Source organism: Canis lupus, chromosome 3 (assembly GCF_048164855.1).
Source record: "Canis lupus baileyi chromosome 3, mCanLup2.hap1, whole genome shotgun sequence".
NCBI classification, from domain to species: domain Eukaryota; kingdom Metazoa; phylum Chordata; class Mammalia; order Carnivora; family Canidae; genus Canis; species Canis lupus.
The window spans coordinates 18,255,346-18,276,868 of NC_132840.1; the positions used below are offsets into that span (position 1 = coordinate 18,255,346).

A 21,523-nucleotide genomic window follows, 5' to 3' on the forward strand; every position below is an offset into this window, starting at 1 on the left:
AAAAACAAACCTGAACATTTCCACTATTCCCCATGCTTTGACCTGGAGAGACCATGGGGGAGCTTGGCCTCTCCCAGCAGAACCAGGCCTAGGACTCTGGAGCCCAGGGGCACCTTCTTCCAGAGCAATAAGGGCCCAGGTTGATCAGACCAGTGTTTATATTTGCAAGAGGTATGTGAAGCTAGATAGGGGAAGTGGCAGGAGAGATCACCTCTCCCACAGCTCCTCAAGGTCACCAGTGAGAAGTGAATGAGTGGGAAGGTAACCAGCATTGTGAAGGGTACAGCTAGGCTTGGGCTAGATGACGGTGAAGGTCTGGGGCCTCCCTCTGACTCAGGCCTCCTCCCTCAGCCTCCTTGCAGAAGCCACAGCTGCAGGTTCTGACATCAGCAGCCTTTATGTTGCAAGCCCTCTGGCAATGTTTCTGGAAGATACCATCACTCCCGATCAATTGTAACACCACCTACTGAATGCCTGCTTTGTATCAGGCTGAGTCTAAACTTTTCATGTGTCTTATGACCTCATTCAGTTCTCGGAATGAGCCAAGAGGCAAGGTGGATCAATACTCCCATTTTACAGGCGAATAAGCTAAGTCATAGGTTGAGCAACTTGTCCAAGGTTGCACAGCTGTTTTTGCAGCTGGGGGAGTCCCAGGGCCTGACTGACTCAAGAGTCCATAGTCTAAGGCCTCTGCTATGAACACCAAAGCCCCCAAATTCAAGGCCAGATGTCCAGTGCAGGTATGAGCAGAGTTCCCGCAGAACTGCCTTCATAGCCCAAGCCCGGCTCTCTGGGACAAATCCTGCAGGGTAGCTGGAGCATGGGGTCAAGGTTGGGCTGACCACAGAGTCAGCATGGGCCCAGCCAGTAAGGACATATGATCTTGTCTTGAGGTCATTGACTCTCAACATTCAGTGTGCTTTTAAGTCACCTGAGTGACTGGTTCAAACTGCAGATTCTGGCCTTAGCTACAAAAATGAAATCCACTATATCAGAGGGGTGGATGAAGAGTTTATGAATTCAAATTCCCCATTGTGTAGACCCTATGTCTGTATTCTAAACAAGGTTTAGTGGTTAGCCTGGTGCGCTAAAAATGGCAGCATTCTTAACCCTCACCAGCCAGTATGATAGCCACTGGCCCCCTTAATTTATTGAAATTAAGATAAGAAATGTAGTTTTCCCATCACACCAGCCACATTTCAAGTGCTCAGTAGCTACATGGGGCCAGGATGGTTGCAGATTTTAAACAGCTCGTCACACAAGTCATGATTTGGCAGCAGGCTGTGTAAAAGCAATGCAAGAGACACCTAGGGGCTAAACAGTATGTGTCTGGAGATCTGTTGTGGCCTGAAGTATGGGGTTGCCCCCCTGAGGAAGGAGTGCTTAAAACACTCCTTTACAAACTAAAGTCTGATTAGAAATTAGCTAAGAGAGGAGAAGAGAAAGAATATTCTTAATGAAAGGACAGGTACATGAGTAAAGGTCTTTAATGGCAAGGCAGCTTGGTATCGTAAAGAGAGCGGTTTGCCTGTGTGCACAGTGGGAGGTGATAGCAAGTGGTTGCAGTGGAGATCAGTGAGGGAGACCAAGTAGGACTTCACTCCCTAGTGATACAGACCTGCCTCCACCTGGCCCAGACATGCCCCCTTTCTCAGCTCAGACACATCAGGACTTACCTTTCACTTGTAGAGACCCAAGAGGCAGTATTAAAGGGTCCTCTCTCTGTTTGGCTTCCTCCCAGAACTCCTGCCCTTCCATGTTCTGTAGACAGATGACATCTTCCATCAAGACCAGCAGTTGATTGATGTCCGTTAAGGTTGCTGAGTCCCAGCCAGAGGCAGGTGGTGGCACTTTCAGAGCTTTAAACAGGTTGCTGACAAGTCTCCACATATCCTGCAAGTCAGCCCAGGTTGGGTAAGGGAAAGGTGAGCTAAAGGTGAGGGGGCAGCATAGTGGTTAAGAGCATTCACCCCGGCGCCTGGCAGTTTGGGTTTGAATCCCAGCTTTGCCCACTGAGATATCATGTTGGATCATCCCAAGCTTCCATTTTGTCACCTATAAAATCCCTTTTCTAGGATTCAAACTGGCTCATTCCAGGCTCTTTTTCTCAAAGTATGTCATGTATTAGGTGCTCGGTAAATGTTTATTAAGTGAATGAATGCAAAGGGAGTCCCTTCTGTGGGGATCCAGGGATCCAGCTGGGATCTATGATAAAAGTGTAAAAGTTTAATATTTTGTATGCACTAGGAACACAAAACGTGTGTGCGCGTATATATATGTAGGTGTTTGTGTGTATGTATGTGTGCATGTGTATATGTGTATGGTGTGTGTGCATATGCATGTGTGTACATGTACAGGTATACAAAGGTATATATGTGTGTATGTCTTTGTATATATATGTGCATGTATACACATGCACCTGCACAATGTGTATGTGTGTGTACACATGTATATATGTGCACAACTGAACGTGTGTGCCTGTTGATGAACCTTGGTGACTGATGCTGTCAGACATCATGGGGTGGATTGCCGGGCCTCAAGCCCCAGGACTCCCTCCCACCATTTCTGCCCAGGCCCAAGCACCCTCACACCGCCAAGGTTGAAGACATGCCTTGGTCACCACTTCAAGTGTCAGAAGACCATCCTCCATGGGCTGCAGTGAGGAGGCCAGATTGAGGGGGCCTCTGTCCCATTTCCCAGTTTTCTGCTCCTTAGTGACCCGAGGATGGGTGTTTCGAAAGATCTGAACAATTAGGAGGTTGATAGGGAACATGAGGAGAGAGCTCTCCAGTCCAATCATTACTTCCTGCCAGGTGAATTCAATTTTACCTAGAACAGAGGAAGGAAAGGGTCCATGGGAAAGTCTCCTCCACTGCTTCCAGAAAGTGGCTGCACAGTAAAGATTAATCTTGCCCAGAGAGAGGTCTTGCCCTTGAGTGGCTCCTGGGAGGTGACCTCTAAGCTCTTGAGATGTTCTGTCTGGTAGGTTCACCTTTGTTTACCTGAGATCTTGGGCCACACTGTATAGTCTATGTTAAGAGTGATTTATGATGTAGGCCTTGGCCACACAGTATCACCTCAGTCTCTGGAGAGGTTGGATGCTAAGGTCAGCCATGTGGGGGTCAGATATGTCTATGTGAGCAAGCCCCAGTAAAAATTCTGGACACTAGGGCTCAGGTGAGCGTCCCTGGTTGGCAATACTCCATGTATGTTGTCACACATCATTGTCAGAAAGAGTGAGCATTGTCATAGCTCCCCTGGGAGAAGACAACTGGAAGTCCTACCTGGTCCCTACCTGGACCCTGCCCCATGTGCCTCTTTCCTTTCCTGGTTTTAATCTCTATCTTATGTCTATAATGAGCTTAATGGTGTTTCTGACTTCTGTGAATAGTTCTAGGGAATTACTGAACCTGAAGGTGGTCTTGGGACCTTGGGAGTTATGTGGCACCCACTGGCCACTAGCTCTGTCATGACATTGTGAGTTACCCAAGTCCATCTTTTGCTCAGCTGGGTCCTTGGGAACACCCCAGAACATGATGCTGGTCAGCATGGTGCAGAGAAGCAGAGAGAAGCAGCAGGACACCCTCTGGACACGGGTGAAGTTGCTCCTAGCTGAGCAGCTGAAGATGGAGTACCAGATGTGTCCATCCTGGAAGCCCGTGGAGGTCTTCACGAAAAACAGGTGGCTGTGAAAAGGCGGGGTAGGGGGCAGGGATGGGAGAAGACTGGTCTCTTCAGAGCAATATTAGCATAAGAGGGAGGGGTTTGTTTCTAAGATTTATCCTCTATGTTCTCTAATGTGGAAGACATGTAGCATCTTAGGATCACTTAGAGCTAATGATGTGGGCTCCGAACGGAGTGTGTTGGAATCCTAGGCAGCCCTCCTACTCACAGTGTGTCCTCAGACAAGTTCCTTTCCTCTTTGCATGTCAGTTTACTCATCTGCAAAATGGGGATTATAACAGAACCTGCCTCATGGGATTGTTGAAAGGATTAAGCAATGATTTTTGTAAAGCATTTGACAAAGTAGCTGGCATATGTGGGAGTGTTCATCAGTGTTAGCAATGATTATTTTTGTTATAATTTCAAAATAATAATGTAACTATAATGTTGTTAGGTTTATTATAGTCGGTGAATTAGAGGATACTGGTTAAAAATCCTAGGCTCTAACTTCAGGCTCAGTTTGAGAGGATCAAAATTGCAAGACAGAGTTTCTGAAAATGGCACCATATTGTCCTTAGGCATCTGTGTTGGTCTAGAATTTAGACTAGAATTCAGTTAGTCTAGAATTTAGTCTAACCACAGGACTTGCACAGGAGCCCAGATTCTCCTGAGAGTGTGTGGAACTGACATCTCCAGCTGGCGCCTGTTCTGGTGGCTAATGCCAGCACCCTTCAGGCTTGCAAAGTACTTTGACCCATCTCTCTGCTGTGCAGAGTAAAGGTACGTAGGAGAAAGGTCAGGTACCAACACCAGTGACTTTCCACATGATTGTTCTACTCATCGTACTACTGACAGTTCAACAAATATTTGGTGAGTCTGATGCAGTGTGCCACATGTTCTGCTGGGCACCAGGATTCATGGGGGAATGACACAGCCCTGCCTTCAGACGGCTCTTTGTCTGGTTTCTAGGCATCACACATTTGATGCATTGAGAGGATAATATCTGTTCTTATAATGGAGCACTTACTCTGAGCCACTCACTGTGCTAAGTATGCTACCCACATCATTTCACAGGACCTGCACAGGTCCCCTTGGGGCAAGCACACTGAACAAGTCATTCTTTGGATGTAGAAACTGAGGCCTGGAGAGATGAGCTGACTTTTACAAGGGCATGCAGCCAGTCAGAAGGAGGCCTGTGGAACTGTGCACTGTGTGCCCACATCGATGTTCTGCTTCTCCTGGGGCTCAAGTCTCTGTGACTCCAACTTCTTCCCTTTGCAGGCTCAACTGTTCACAGTGGCAGCAAGGAGGAAAAGTCACCTTTTAGTAAACTCACTGGAAACAGACTTTGCTCTTGAACCCAACTCAGAAGCCATTTAAAGTAGAGGTCACAGGGATCCCTGGGTGGCACAGCGGTTTAGCGCCTGCCTTTGGCCCGGGGCGCGATCCTGGAGACCCGGGATCGAATCCCACGTCGGGCTCCCGGTGCATGGAGCCTGCTTCTCCCTCTGCCTATGTCTCTGCCTCTCTCTTTCTCTCTCTCTCTGTGTGACTATCATAAAATAAATAAAAATTAAAAAAAAAAAAGTAGAGGTCACAAAGTCAAATGCCTAGAGGGACCTCTAAAGTCAAGTTAAATCAAGTGTGTTGGGAGTAAGGTATTAGGGAGTAGGTGAGGACTGTGGCAACACAGAGAACACATGGCTCTTAGAAGAAGGCTGGTACTCCGCTCCAGCAGATTGGAGTCAAGCAGGAACACTGGCCCGGCATCTTCATACTTGTCAGAATTTTGTGGAGTCTCTTGACTTTTTTAATATTGGTTGGGAACAGGCTAAATGTCCATTGATAGAAGAATGGTTGAATTAGTTGTGGGACATTTAGTCTGTGGAGAATTGCACAGCCAGTGAGGAAAACTTTGACCTAAACTTACTGTCCTGGAAGGATGTTTATGGTCTATCATCAAAGAAAAAAGGTGACAGGGGCACCTGGGTGGCTCAGTCATTTGAGTGTCTGCCTTAGGCTCAGGTCATGAGCTCAGGGTCCTGAGATAGAGTCCCACATTAGGTTTCCTGCTAAGCTTCTCCCTGCTTCTCCCTCTGCCTCTCTCCTCCACTTGTGCTCTCTCTTGCTCTCAAATAAATAAATGAAATATTAAAAAAAGAAAAAAGGTGACATTTAGAGTAATGCCATTTTAAAAGATAGAAAATAAATAGTCTGTGGTGTTATGTGTGTGTACACATGAGTGTGTGTGTATATATTTGTACTTGCTTTTATGTGTTTAACCAGATGTGGAAGGAAGGAAAGCCAAAGGACACACATGCTGAAATACCCATCTAGGGTAAAATTGCATGAAGAAGGAGCCCCAGATGACCTGACATGGAATCACCATTCAAATCCATCTGTTCACTAATATAAAATATATTTTTCTAAAACATGTGTAAGGAAATATGGATAACTGTTCAACAATTTCACCACCTCAAAGATCTATGTCCAAGGGTCCATGTCCCTCCAGGGCCCCTCAATCCCAACAAGAAAAAATAATTGGTCATTAATGTCACCCAGTTCCAATAGCCAAAATGTGCTTTTATCTTGCTTTGATTGGATTGCAGTGCAACTTCCCTAGAGATGAAACAACAAGGTAAACAGCATTTCCTTAAAAAGAAAAAAAAAGTACCTGAATTGCTTCCTGTCCTGCTCTGTGGCCACAGGAAATACTTTGTCAAGGACACAGTCTCCGACATCAATGGACAGCCACGAGTTGCAGAGGAAATGCCACTTCCGGTCCCTAGCCAGGTCATGCACCAGCACCCGGCTCACATACCTGGAGAAGAGACCCATACTTCTGAGGACAAGGTTAGGGGTTGAGGCTTCTTTGGATACCATGAAGGTAACAGCTTTGCAAACCTGCATTTAAGAACAAAACCTCCTAAAAAGAGAGATTTCGTATTTTTCTGCACTGTTTTTATTTGGTGCCTTGACCAAAATGCCCTAATCAGTGGGTGAATTGGCCTCATGTGGGAGCTCAGCTAGTGTGGAGAGCCAGCTCTTGGAGGCTGCCATGTTTTCGCAGATATGCTGCAAGAAGGTACATTCTGAAACTATTAACTCTGGTGCAGGGCAGTAAGCCCACGGCCAGTAACCAGATGCAAGTGAGGAAAGCCAAGTTGTGTAAATTGTATGCATTCAGGGAGGTGCAAACTTAGGCACACAACCTGATCTTCCTGCAGGCTTCCACCCAGAGAGTAAACCATCTATTTTGGACTCAGGATTTCATGGGTATCATCCAACCTGATTTAGGTCTTGGAGACCCAGGGAAGAAATGAAATCATCTCTCCTCTGCTGGTATGTCAGCAGTGTAAGTGCTCTGTTTTGTTTTGTTTTTCTAGGATTTTATTTGTTTATTCATGAGAGATACAGAGAGAGAAGCAGAGACATAGGTAGAGAGAGAAGGCTCCTCGCAGGAAGCCCGATGTGGGACTCAATCCCAGATCCTGAGATCACGCCCTGAGCCAAAGGCAGATGCTCAACTGCTGACCACCCAGGCGTCCCATGCTCTGTTTTTTGTTTTTTGTTTTTAAGTTGCAAGCCACTGATGGGTGATCAGATTGGAAATGACTCCTTTAGGTCACTAGTTTTGGCCTCACACAGAATCCTCAGGTGGATGCTTAGCTCGGAGTTTGCCAGGTGTGTCACCTTGGACAAGTCACTTGTCTTCTCTGAGTTTAGATTTTTCCCACCTATAAAACAAGAATGAGAGTACTTGCCCTTGAGGAGCCAATGAGAAAAGGCACAGAAACAGGAAGGCTTAACTTAGTGCTCAGCTGTGACAGGTGTTCTTAGCTCTTCTACTAAAGAATCAGCCCAATGTCTCATTTAGTGTCCTCTTAGTAGGCAAGATTTGTCTTTACAATGGGCATCTATCCCCATTTTACAGATGGGAAACTGGGGGCTAAATGAAGGTTGATACTGCACATATGCCAAGGGTGGGGCTAGCACTGGACCCCAGGGTTGCCACTGCCAGTCCTTCTCCTAGGTATTGATCCAGTCTGTGTGGCTTGTGGATGGGTAGGTCTCTCTGACCATCAGTGTCTCTATCTATGAAGTGGAATCCATTCTATGTATTTGCAGAGACATGTGAGGATCAGCCAGGCAGCAAATGCACAGTGCCCAGCTCTGGTGTGGTATTTAGTGGGTTCTCATGGTGTGCCCACCCCTGACTTACCAGGATGGCCGGTCCCCTGAGTTGTCATGCCATAGCCGCAGGCTCTTCAGTTCCCCCAGGGGGAACAGGGTGGAGAGTAAGAAGACATCCACTCCTCCTCGCTCAAAAACTGGGATGTCAGGGTCTGACAGGTGGTGGGGTTCACTCTCTCCATCCAGGCCATATAGGGTGACAGTCACCTGAAATCCAGAGACTAGGAGTGGCCAACTCCACGTGGTAACCAAGCCCTAGTGGATATGTTTCATTGGAATTTCCCAAAAACCTATGAGTACCAACATAGCATGCCCCCTTCATTCTCTCCTCCTCCCATCTTGGACCTGCCTGAGTTATTTTTCAGTGTATGAAGATTTGGGATGACACTATCTACATTTATATCTTCAGCACGAGTTATAAAACATTTCTTGGTAACCTTTTTAAACTTTTCATATATTTATTTGTAAGGGCTATAGGGTAGGAAATGTCCCCCTCCCCCGCTGGCAACAATTATATTCCCACAGTCTCCCAAAGCACCTGGCACTGAGATATAAATCATGAGTGCCCATTATCTTGAAAGTACATATTCCTAGGCCCTCCTCCAGACCTACCAACTAAAAATGCTGGGGACAGGGCCCAGGAATCTGCTTTTCTGTAGCCATCCAGGTGATGCTGATTTCCTAGCCAAACAGCTGCAGCTCAACCACCTGTGCTCAGCCCACATCCCTCAGCCTCACTGCTATAGCAATCCCTGCACCTACATCCAACTGCCAGCAGCTGCATCACTTTCCGGGGCGGGGGGTGGGGGGGGGTGGGTTTGGGCTGTGAGAGCAGAGACTGGAAGAGCCAGAGAATGAAGGGTACTGTGAGCTGTCCTCCACCAATGACTGGTGGGATTGGTGCATAAATAAGCCAGCTCCCTCAGCCATCAGCTGGGATGACTTTGAGGCCCACGTTGGTTACTGTTTTCCAAAGTCCCATCATGGGACTAGCTCCAGCTGCCTAGTTTGGCAGCCTTTATTGTCTACTTCTGTTCCCTGTAGGCTTCTTGTCCTCTACTGGGGTGTCCTAGGATCCGCCCCTCAAATCAGCTTCTTACACTTACACTGCTTCTTACACTGGAATCCTAGTTTCAAGTCTGCTTCCATAGCAGGGTTTCTTCACTATGGACATTCTGGACTCAATAATTTTTTACTCTGGGGGCTTTCCTGTGCATTGCAGGGTGTTTAGCAGCATCCCTGGCCTGTGCCAGATACCCAAACTAAGACAATATCAAATTGAAATGTGACTACAACTCTCCAGAAAGAGAACTAGCCTGTGGATAACAAGTTTTCACTCCTTTCCTGGTGGACTTTTGAGTATCAAATGGAAATGAGATGAATGTTTCATTAGATGGATGAAGTTAACTCCTATGTTTATTCCACAAGTAGTTACTGAGCACTTACTCCATGTTAGACAGCTCGTTGAGGACCAAAGACACAGCAATAAATCAAAATAAAATAATTTTTAAAATAAAAATAAGATAAATACATAAATAAAAATAAAATTTAAGGGCAACCTGCGTGGCTCAGAGCTTTGGCACCACCTTCAGCCCAGGTCGTGATCCTGGAGTCCTGGGATCGAGTCCCATGTCGGGCTCCCTGCATGGAGCCTGCTTCTCCCTCTGCCTGTGTCTCTGCCTTTCTCTCTCTCTCTCTCTCTCTCTCTGTGTGTGTCTCTCATGAATGAATAAGTAAATTTAAATAAATAAATAAATAAATAAATAAATAAATAAATAAATAAAATAAAATTTAAAAAGTAAAATGTAACTATGAGAGGCTCCTAACTCTGGGAAACAAAGTGTTGCATAAGGGGAGGGATGGGGTGGATGGGGTGAGGAGATGGGGTAACTGGGTGATGGGAACTAAGGAGGGCCCTGGATGGGATAAGCACTGGGTATTATGCTATATGTTGGCAAATTGAATTTAAAGTTTAAAAAAAGTAAAAAGTAAACACTCTGCTCTAATGAAGCTTAATGTCATTTTTGAAAAAACAAACAAACAATAGAGCTTTCTCCAGGATAATATACACAGTGCCAGTGATTCTCAAACTATGTTCCATGGAGCCCTCAGTTTTAGTAAAGACTACCACAGAGAACAGTATATTCTGATGAGGGATGTGGCACAGGCTAGACTTAGCTAAGGATGCTGAGACATTACAGAGACAACCTGCTGAATGCTCCACAGCTAAATGCTCAAGAAATTCAGAGAATTTATGAGTGAGATAGTTTTTTCACTACCTCTAGCCAGCCTGCTAAAGGACAGATGGCTCAGCCTGACCTCTTAGCTAGATGCCAGCTCATCAGTTTATCCAAAAAAATGTAACTCAAGACTCATTGTTTTCAAATGGTAGGCATTTTTTTCTTTCCTTCCATTTCCTCTTTTCTCTTAAAAATTCTGTTTTCTCTTTATTCACCAATAACAGTTTACTGATTCTTCATATGTGAGCAGATTTGTGAGCAGGTTACCAATTAACCATCTGAGTTATTCTTTGGTAAGGATAAGGGAGATAACCAAAGGCACAGTGCTAGACCTCAACTCTCCCTTAACCTATTTTCCTCTATATTTTTAAATATTAGGGCTTGGGGGGGGATATTTTGTTTGGCAAAAAGATTCTTTCCTTTAAAAAAAAAACAAAACACCTTACAACACTAAATCCACCATGCTAAAATGACTTGACAATGAGCCAGCAAGCGCTTTGTGGGGTGGGACACACTAATCAACGCAGAGCAGGGGAGGGGGGCTGTCTTGAATGATCAGGTACCTTCGAGGAAGTAGCTGCCCCTCTCCGGTGTCCAGTGTAGACTGTCAACAGGTAGTGGTACTGGGCAAAGGGATCATTGTCCTCCAGCACTGTGACCCTCACCTGGACAGAAGGATGACATTAGGAGGGCCCTGTCCAGTGGGTTCATCCACTACACAACAGCCAAGAGTGAGCTGGTCATTCATGACAAAGAGAGAGAGCAAAATTATGTATGTCATTTATTCATCCCACCAGGTGAGAATAAGTAAAATAAAAACCTTTTTTTAAAAAGTACAAAATGCATTTAATATTCAATACAGTTCAAAAGTAGACTGGAAATGAACTTGGTATGAAGCTGAGAATGTTCAATGTTTGATCTGGTGAATGATACAAACTCTGTTTATATAGAATTTCTAACATTGGCTACCAGATTGCAACTCCAAGGGAATTTAAAGGGAATGAACGTTAAGGTGGTTTAGCAGCAAAACAAAACAAAGCCAGACTCTCTAGGCTACAGTGGGCAGATGAGCTGCCCGGATTAGCCAATGGAGGGGTTGTCGTCCCCCCCCCCCGCCCCTGTTGCCAGGGATGCAACATCCACCTCTCTTGAGGTCATGTGCCCACCTGGGGAGGCTGACACACAATGGCAGACTGATGTGGTGTCTGGGCATGATCGAGACCTGGGCATCTTGACCCAACTTGGTCATCTCTGGAGCTCCTAGCTCAGTTTCTCTCTCTGCTCATCCTGCCTCCTTCTCTCCCTTCCCAGCGGTTGATCCTTAGCATCCCTTATGAAACACTGCTCAACTCCATTTCAGAGTGTGCTTCTTGAGAACCAACCTACAGGTGAGGCATTTAAAGTATTAATGTTTAATCCCTTGGGTGAATTGAAGACAGCAATATAAATGCTGCAACCGCTACTAAGTTTTATGCCACCTTAACATCCTAGGAGGTGTTGCCGTGTAGGGAGAGGATGGAAATGGAGGATATTTCAGAGCTTTGTGATACATCCTTGTAATCGCTGATGTACTCACTCAAGACACAGAATTTTATCGAAGGCTCACTCACTAAATGTCAGACATGGCGCATATATTGGAAAAATAATCAGAACTTTGTTGTTGGCAATTTGTTGAGGTTTGGTCTCATTTCTATTTTCAGATCTGTCTTATGGTCAGGCAGATCCAGGTTTGAATTCTGGCTTCAGGGAGGTGGCTTTGGACCAGTTAGTTGCCCTCTCTGGTCTTTGGTCTCTTCCTCTGTAAGATGATAGAGGTACTGTGCAGTAAAGGGGGGCCTCAGAAGGCCTGGGCTGTCCAAACCCTACACATTTCAAAGAAAGGCCTGGCTCTTGGCCAGCACCTAAAAGATAACCCCTATGTCCTCAGAATATCCAGCATGATAAGAGTGTCTTTGAATACCTTGGTCCATCCAGGTAGTCTGCTAACAATGTGGTTTATGGTAAGGGCTTCAGGCCATGCAGTAAGAGCCTGACCTCTGGGTGTAGGTGGTGATGGGAAAGTGCTTTGCTGGAGCCTGAGTAAACTGAGTCATACGGCCACTCTGTATGTATGTGACTGACCCCCAGTTAAACCCTGGACACCAGGCCTCAGGTGGGCTTCCCCTATTGTCAATACTTCGTATGTACTGTCAAATGCCATTGCTAGGAAAATGAAGTCTGTCCATACAACTCCACTGGGGAGTATAAAGTTCTTGCTGGATCTCTCCTGGACCCTTCCCTTTGCTGATTTTAATCTGCTTCCTTCACTGTAATAAACCATAATCATGAGGATAACAGCTTTTCTGAATTCTGTGAGTCCTCCTAATAAATCATTGAACTTAAGAATGGTCTTGAGGACTCTCAAAACAGTATCTTCCCTTAGGGCTGTGGGGAGTATTAAATGGGATAATCCCTGGCATATAGTAAATCCTCAATAAATGGTCAGTAACACAATCCTCCTGACAATTTGATGACAAAAGCCATTTCACATATAATGAGGCTGAGGAGCTGGGTTTCCTGGGATGACCTGGATTTGCCACTAGTCCTTTGGCTTCCCAGCTGGGCTCCATCCCCTGGAGATACTGCAAGGGAACACCCTACTCCTTCCTCCCATTCTTAAGGGCCATGCAGCCTCACCTTGGCCTGATCCTGAGCATCCTTCCTCTTCGCCCAGATCACCACAAGTATGTAGGCCACACAGAGGCAGCCCACGGTGGTCACAACCACGGGGTTGTCCTCAAAGGTGGCAAAGAGTTCAGCGGTCTGGCGGACATCGATGGTGTTGGGCATGACCAGGAACGTGCTTCCAAAGAAGGTGAGGTGATTGCAGAGGCAGTGTGTCTGGGAGAGGGTGGTCCGTGGCCCCACCTGCAACCCCAAAGAGGCCGTGCTAGAATGGCAGTACATCTGCCTGGGCTTGCTTGAGCCCAAGGGAGATGGACACCGCCATGACAGTCTCCCCATAAAGCTGGCTGGGGAGACCAGCTTTAGGGTTCTCTTGAGCTTTAGCTTTTTTATTTAACTAAAAATTTTCAAATGCTGAGAATATTATCTATAACAACTATCTTTGTACCCATCATTCTCAGTGGGCAACTGTATATCTTGTCAGTCTTATTTATCCTTTTCAAGAGCTATTTTGGGTGAAGTCGAAGTCTCCTCTGCTCCCCACCCTCCATAACCAGTCATTATCACAACTTCGGTGTGTATCATTCCAGTATATTCTCCGCCTGATGCTTACTCATTGGACAGATACATGTTGAGTGCTAATTCTAGGCCAGACAACAGGTTAGGTGCTGGGAGGACATCTGGGATAATTAGATCATCTCAGTTTCCCAGGGACTTTCCTTCTTCTGAAAATGAAAGTCCTGGTACACCTGGGTGGCTCAGCGGTTAAGCTCCTGCCTTTGGCCCAGGGTGTGATCCTGGAGTCCCAGGATCAGGTCCCACATCAGGCTCCCTGTATGGAGCCTGCCTTTCTCTCTGCCTCTCTCTCTGCCTATGTCTCTGCCTCTCTCTCTGTATCTCATAAATAAATTTAAAAAAAAAAATCTTAAAAAAAAAAAAATGAAAGTCTTGTGCCCTGGAGGCCCCTAGTCCTGGCCACACTAGGATGATTGGTCATCTCACAGAAAAACAAAAAAATGGAGATGGGGGGATCACATAAAGAGATGAGAAGGAAAAATGTTTAAATCCTAAGCTGTTGTCTCAGCACCAGGAAAGCATTCCCTAAATTTTACCCCTTAGATTTATGTACCAGGGACCCCTATCTTGGGCCTGTGCTTTGAGGAATGTCACTCTAGCTGCCCTCAGGCTGTGCACATCTGCACAAGATAGGGAGACAGGGGGCCCTGGGGACATGCCCATCACAGCATATGCCACCCAGCTGTGTCTAGGGTGAGGCCCTAGGTGACCCCAAGAATGAGGCCCTCCTTAAATTTTGCACTATAGATGCCTCACTTACCTTACCCTAGTCCTGGCTCTGGGACTTCCACTTCTAGACTATGGTTTAGGGACTTGGATCTGGAACTCCTTGCTTCTAGGGCCTGTATAGACCTGTTCCTCAGGATCACTCTTCCCTGGTGGACTGACCATGGGTGTGCCCACCTCTAGGCACAAGGGTGGCAAGATGTGGCTATGGGGGGCAAGGTGTGTAGATGGAGCTTGGGTACACAGTCCCCTGTATTATAGGATAATGAGGTTGGGGTTGCAGGAACAGGAATGGGCCAGGACAGGGAACCCCTTCTGTGCTCTTAATTCACAACTGGCACTTAGGGCCTTCTCTAGATCTGTCGACTTGCAACCCCGCCACCCCACCAGGGCCATTTGGTAGGCTAAGTTTTCATTCAGCCCCACGACTCAGCACCATCTTTTTATCCCAGGATCTACCAGGAGGTGTTAAGGTGGGAGAGAGCAGAAAACACTGGCATGCAGAAAGTTCTTCTCTGCTCAGCACATAAGAAGGAAGAAGCTGCTGCAGCCCAAACTGTCCCAACAGGTAAATCTTATCTCTTTTCCTTAACAAGCCACCCAGCAAAGGCTGACCCCTCCACATGGGCATGACCCCAAATGTTTATTGACAGATTTTACTTCCGTGTTTGCTCCATTGTTTTTCTGTTTCCCAATCGTGGTCAGAATTTGGTTTGCAGCTGTGGGGCTTATGGGAACACCTGGCACTCCTGGAGAGGGTGGAGCTGGTTTCAGAGAAGAAACCCAAGCAGGTGCTGGTAATGAGACCACCTCAGTGCTAGGAGCCCAGGGACCAGACTTTTTATGTCTACATCTCTGCCTCCCTTGGCTTTCACAACCCTCTCGGCATGAGAGGCTCTTGAATACCGGGAATTAATCTGCTCATACCCTCGTGACAGCAATTGTACCTTTAGTAACCTTTGAGAAAATATATAAGCAAGAATCTAGGTTCTCAGACCGTTTGCAATAATTCTTCCTTTATCTGCTAAGAAAATCTACAGACCATAGATTGGGAGCTTTCTTCAGCCATGTAGAGAATTTGGTGCTGGTTTTCCACCCGAACTTGATCGTGTTTGCTTATTTATGGTTCTTCAGTGATTTCTATATACCTATATCTGTATTTACATCTATATAATGAGCATCAAGTACACAATATTGGATTCATATAACTTTTGGTCTCTGACATACCACCTTTGTATGTCCCACATTCCTGGATGCATGTATTAGTAGGTGTGTATTTTCAACAACATAATAAGGACCTGAAAACCCCTACCTACTCAAAAGTTAGAAACGTTCCAATAACTTACATCTAGCTAAGTGGTCTTCCCCCCATCTTCCCTCAAACTTCCCCCACCCAGTGACCACCCAAATCCCATGTTCATTGTTTCCTTGATTTCATGTGTAGTTTTGTCTTCTCTGTGTTCACTGTTCAACATAGCAGTCACTTTGTGGAGCACTCACTGTGTGTCCGGTACCTCGCTAACTACTTTCTCCCCTAATCTTGCCAAGGTCCCACCCCAGCAGTAAGTGGTATCCATCATTTAGCCCCATTTTCAGATGAGAATGCTGAGAGAGGTACAGTGGCTTGTCCAAGGTCACCTTGCTAGTATTGATGAAGTAGGATTGGACCCAGGTCTGTCTGATGGCAGAGCTGTGCCCCTAGCTGCTGCAGCATCCCCCTTTCTGAGGACAGCCTTGCAAGGCATCCCAGGCCAGCATCATGGCATCAGACAGCTGCTGGGAGTGAAGGCTCTGGAAGGTCGCAACACACCCAGCATTTTATTCATGAGGCACAAAGGCCTCTATTGCAAGCATGGGGCATGGGGAACACACTGTCTCTTGGACATGTCAATGCACTGGTTTCTTCTTGGCATTTTGGGAACTCCCTCTGTGTGGTGGCCGGAAGCCAGGGTAGGAATTGACAAGGGGGCTGAAGTTGTGGCAGAAATAAACCCAGAAGGAACTTGGCTCTGAGCCCCCTTCTGTGGCTCTGCTGGGGCCTGGCCTCTTACACTACTTGTGACCATTGTCATTTGATCATGTGTGCTATTTGCTTTTTGGCTGTGCCCTCTGCTAGATGAAAGCTCATTGATTTCTCTAACCATTATATCCCCACTGCCTTGCACATGGTAATTATTTGTTAAATAAGTGGAAGAAGGTATTTGTAGTCTAGTAGATGGAGGCAGAAGTGTGATAAATTTCAGCTAGATGTGGAGGTTTGCTGTTCTTGGGGAGGGTGTTAAGAGCTGTGGAAGTCCAGCAGAGAGAGGCTCCTGATGTCTGGAAGTTCCCAAGGAGATGGCATTAGAATGGGAAAATTGAAGGGTGAATAGGAGTTTTCTGGGCAGGGTAGGTTGTTTCTGGGGAGAGACCAGAGTATGAAGGGCATGGAAGAAGGAAGAGGAACACCGATGCCCCAGAGATGGCCTCTGGTGGCCTCAAAGCCAATGTCTGGATGTGTCATGCACAGAACTGAGCTGACCTGAGATAGGGATCTGATTGCAATTAATAGAGCCACATGCCATCCAGGTGTTTGGCAAAACTGGATTGGGAGCTGGACACACAGCACTGCATATCCCTGAAGACTCCTGCTCTGGAGACAGACTTGAGTTTGAGTCCCAACTCTGTTACCTACTAGGCAAGGGATTTGAGCTAAATGTGTTTACTTTCCTGAGCCTTTGTTTTACCACCTGTGGAATGGGAGTACCTACTGTCTTAGAGGTTACTGTGGAGATCTGATGAAGTAATGCAGCTGAAGCATGGAACACAGCACCTGGCAGAGAATAAAGGGCTCAGCTCTGAGTTTGGTCCCCTGGAGAGGACACCCTGGCCTGGCCTCCTAGCAGCCCAGAGTCAACAGGGCTTCCCAATTATTTGTCCATTCCTTCAAGAGCCATTTGTTTTCAGTGGTGAGCGAAGCCCACTGTTCCTGACTTATGGGGCTCTCAGTGCACCATGGGAACAGACCTCATCTCAGGGACCTCCTGAGTAGATATGAAATGGCATAATGCTGTGTTTAGTGCTATGGAGGAGCAGATGTATGTACCAGGAAAGCCTACAGGGGGAATCTGATGTAGCCAGGGTGACAGTTTTCTCAAGGAAGTGACACTTGCAGCAGGATCTGAAGGAGGAGTTGACTAGACCAGGAAGAGGGGCATTCCAGGCACAGGGAACAGCGTAGGCAGAGATGCTGTGGTGGGGTGCAAAATGGCCAGCAGAGACACTGGAAGGAAGCCCTAAGTGAGTTGGACACACCCAACCATGTTGCTCTGCCTTCTTCTTTGTATCCTCTCCTTACCTGGCACCCAGAGTTGTCCCAAGTCCCCTGGACCTCATCCCAGAACACACAATGGGACAGGAAGGTGGTGATGCCAACTGTGAGGTCCCTGCCAGGGATCAGTTCCAGGTCAGACTCGGGGACCACAGTCAGATAATAGACCCCTTCTCCAAAATGCAGGTCCTCTGGGTTCAGGATCCACGTGGACAGCCCATCTGCAAGAAATAGGGATCCAGGTCAGCTGGAAGCCTCATGGAGCCTGGGGCTAACATCATGGAAGAGAGAGACCAAGGAGACTTGGCAGGGAAGCTCACTTTGGTGATCTCCCTAATGTCGTAGGAAAGCCCTCTCCTCCTGAGACCTGGAGCAGAGGAGAGGACACACTCCCAGGTCCGTGTGCAGAGCACAGCTGCCAAGTCACATAGATGAGGGCCAAATTCTGACTCTGTCCCTTCTTGGCTGTGTGACTTTGTATCAGTTACTTAACCTCTCTGTTCTTATCTGGCAAGAGGAAATGCCCATAATGCCCATCCTGAGGGTTGTAATGAAGATTACGACAAGGTTAGTTCTATAAGTGTTTGTCAGTTTCTTCAGGGCATGTAGTAAGTGCTCACTTAATGTTGCCAAATGATAATAATAGTAGTAGTAATAATAACACAAAAAATCAGCATTGAATGTGACATTATTTTTTTCTTTTTCTCTATGGCTTCTGATTCTCAAGTTTTAAGTTGGTCACCCTCTCCCCACCCGCAAGAAGCTCAAGAAGCTAGTCCAGTTGATGGACTACCTGTAGCAGCCATTGGCGGAATGTGAGCTTTTGCATCATAGCTGGTCTTATTGGGGTGGTAGCCATAGCCCAGGCTGAGTATGAGTGGGATGGCAGGTCTCCAGTGCAGCTGGATCCCCAAAGCTGCTCTGTCTGAAGTCAGGTTCACCCATAAAGCTTCAGGACTGGTCAGGTTTAACACAGTTGGCTCACTGTGCCCTTCCAAAAGCCGAGGCAGCAGGATCTGTTATCAAAAACAGTCAAAACAAGGGTATGTGGGGTGGGAATGCCAGGGAGCGTCAGGGCTGCTGGACAGAGCAAGGCAAAGTGAGCACCCCAGGAATTGAGATCCACACTGTGCTGTGTTCATTCTATCAGTTTCCTGGGGCTGCTTAACTAATGACCACAAACTTGGTGGCTTACAACACCCCAGATTTGCCGTCTTACAGTTCTGGAGGCCAGAAATCCAAAATCAACTTCATAGGGCTAAAGTTGGTAGGCTGATGCCTTCTGGAGATTCTAGGGAAGAATACCTTCCTTGCCTTTTCCAGCTTCTGGAGGCATCCATGTCCCTTGGCTCATGGCCTCTCCTCATATCACTCCAACTCCTTGCTTATGTCATCAGATAAGCCTTTTAAAGAAAATCTGACAGCTTAGAGCCTGGATGGTAAGGGTGGTTTATGTAATGAAGATGATTAAAATTCCAATCAACAGATATAAAGAAATGTTTTGATTGTATAGCCAAAGATTGGCAATGATATACATTTGTAGTTTTTAGCTAAAATACGATGTGTAACATAAAGACCATTCTAGGGCAGCCCGGGTGGCTCAGCAGTTTGGCGCCACTTTCAGCCTAGGGTGCGATCCTGGAGACCCAAGATCGAGTCCCACGTTGGGCTCCCTGCATGGAGCCTGCTTCTCCCTCTGCCTGTGTCTCTGCCTCTCTCTCTCTCTCTCTTTCTCTGTCTCTCTCTGTCTCTGTCATAAATAAATAAATAAATAAATAAATAAATAAATAAATAAATAAATAAATCTAAAAAAAAAAAAGACCATTCTACTCTCCTCTTTAATCAACTTTTGGTCTCAACCAAGTTGAAGAAGAAAACAGAAGTGATAATGGACTTCTGACAGCACCCCCAACTTCTACCTCGATATTCTCCGACAGATTCCTCATGGGTATGAGATGTCCACTAGGGCTGGTCAAACAGAAGCCACCAATAGTTCCACTGACATCAAAGTGACTTCGGGCTGGGAAGGGGCTCTTGGGGAAACTCATCACCTGAAACCAAGAACAAGAAGTGCTGGCTAAGGCTCCTGAAGGCTGGAAGGTGACTGCAACCCTATGTGAATGATAAGGCTTCCTAAGATGGGACAGACAAGTGGCCTTGTCCTATGGGGTGAGTGGGGAACCCGGCTGTTAGCTGTGTCTGGCCTTCCTGGGGTGTGTCTGTCCTCCAGGGCAGAGGACCCACTCAGGCCCATAAAGCTATACAACTACTGGACCATGAAACCCTCCAAGTCTTTCTTCTTGGCAAGGCCAACAAGCCCCCAAGAGAGATATACTTGTTTGCCTTCACTGGGGCTCAAAGAACTGAGAGTCGGATGTGCCCTCACTTGGGAGTGAAAAGAACTCTGGGTTCACCATTTCCTAGTTATGGAATGAAGTCCAAAAAGCTTTATTTCCAGTAACTAATTGAACCAATTAGCTGGAGAAATCCCACAACACAGTGGAAGAAGGATGGATTTGGGTGTTGGAAGGCCCGAGTCTGCATCCCAGCTCTGCCACTTTGCTTGTGGCATTGGGTGAATCACTGAACCTCATCTGCAAAATGGGTATAGTAATACTGTGTAACTGAGAGGGTTGTTATCAACCTAAATGAGCAAACACACATAAAAGTGACAAATAAGCTATAAAGGGCTGCTCCCAAGGAAGTTATTACTGTCGTTACCCTGATGTCCACAGGCTCCCAGCTGTCCTCCATGGAGCCAAGGGAGGAGGCCGCAGGCAGGGTAAAGGTTGCAGAGCTGGCAGCCTTAGTATGCACGGAGGAGCCTCGCCAACTCCGGGGCTGTATTCTGGCCACAGGTGAGAACATAGGTGTCAGGAGAGAGAGAAGAAAGCCAGTGTCAGAGGAACATCTCTTGCACTGCAGGGAACCCCAGCGTTGCCATCAGAGTACATGGCTCTATTTCAGTCCCCTTAGATGGTTCTGCATGCTCATGTCAGTAGGAGCAGCACAAGAGCAGCTGACGGCCCCAGCGCTGGGTTGGAGGCTCTATGAGGACAGGGCATTAGCCAGCTCTGTTTGCTGCCGCGCTCCCAATGCCTAGAAGAGCACCTGACATATGATGGTGGTCAACACATACTTTGTTGAATGAATAAATGAGCTGATGTGGACACTTTTCCAGGCTTATCCCCTCTACCTACTTGATCTCAGATGTCATGGGCTTCTAGCCCCATCTTCTCTGGCCTTTGATGTCCCATCTGATTAGATTGGGGACCTGGTTTCAGACCCTAGTTCTGATCAGAATGCTGTTTCGGAAAACTGCCCCTGGCACCCAAGAGGGTAACCCTGGCATGAGGAATCAAAGAAGGGGGCTCACTACAAGAGTTGCAGCAGTGCCTGCAGGGTGGTGCAGCACCTGCTTGTCGGGTGGAGGCATGCAGGGTGGAGGGCATTCTCAGGTACTGTTAGAGTGCAGCAAGAGGCAGGCCCTCCACAAAGAATTCCCAAGGCCAGTGTATCTTGAATCCCCATAGCTCTGTGGAGCAATGGGGTTGGCCAGGCACACATAGAACGTGGTGTAAAGTGGGCAGGCCCCCTTCATTCAGCCTCCCTGCCTGCTCGGCTCCAACATGATCCATCTCTCAGGACTCCTGGGTGGCTCCAAGATGGGACTTGGCACTCAACAGCTCCTTTCCTATGCTGTGCAAATACCCAGACCTCATCTCAGTGAAAAGCCCTCCCACATCCAGCTCTCTTCAGGTCCCCCACTTCCAAGGCTGGTCTTCTGGGCTCTACCTGGCACAGGGTCTTAGGATGTGGGTGTGGACCGAGCCAGGTCAGGGGACAAGCTCTCTTTGGACCTCAGTGCAGCTGGTTACCTGTTTGTATACACAGAGATGGAAGGGGTGGCCAGAGTGGCTGGGAGGCCCCCAGGCAGTGTCCCCAGAAGGAGGGCAGCCTGCACATGCTCCACAACTCTGAGCAGCTGGGGCACGGAGGCCATCTGGAAAAGAAAACAGGGGTAACTGCTGGGGACCCATCTCTGTATGCTGCCTTTGGTTACTGTCACCAGGCTAGCGTGGGACCCTCAGCAGGGACTGGGAGAAGGCAGAGGAGTTGAGGAAGGGACAGCACTACTGTTTATTGAGTT

The 21,523-nt window shown here is 47.1% G+C and overlaps 1 protein-coding gene across 1 annotated transcript in view; it reads right to left on the minus strand.

Moving 5' to 3' along the window:
* The window catches only part of LOC140625746 (polycystin-1-like protein 2), an 88,005-nt gene that overhangs the window by 23,444 nt on the left and 43,038 nt on the right, over positions 1–21,523 (minus strand). Inside the window, exons 18-29 of the mRNA XM_072813284.1 lie at positions 21,252–21,376; positions 20,095–20,221; positions 19,293–19,424; positions 18,167–18,389; positions 17,401–17,594; positions 12,774–13,004; positions 10,661–10,762; positions 7,886–8,064; positions 6,338–6,484; positions 3,487–3,686; positions 2,612–2,829; positions 1,677–1,893 (exon numbers count right to left, since the gene is read on the minus strand). Coding sequence (XP_072669385.1) covers positions 1,677–1,893; positions 2,612–2,829; positions 3,487–3,686; positions 6,338–6,484; positions 7,886–8,064; positions 10,661–10,762; positions 12,774–13,004; positions 17,401–17,594; positions 18,167–18,389; positions 19,293–19,424; positions 20,095–20,221; positions 21,252–21,376 — 2,095 coding nt within the window. The remainder of the gene's footprint in view (positions 1–1,676; positions 1,894–2,611; positions 2,830–3,486; positions 3,687–6,337; positions 6,485–7,885; positions 8,065–10,660; positions 10,763–12,773; positions 13,005–17,400; positions 17,595–18,166; positions 18,390–19,292; positions 19,425–20,094; positions 20,222–21,251; positions 21,377–21,523) is intronic.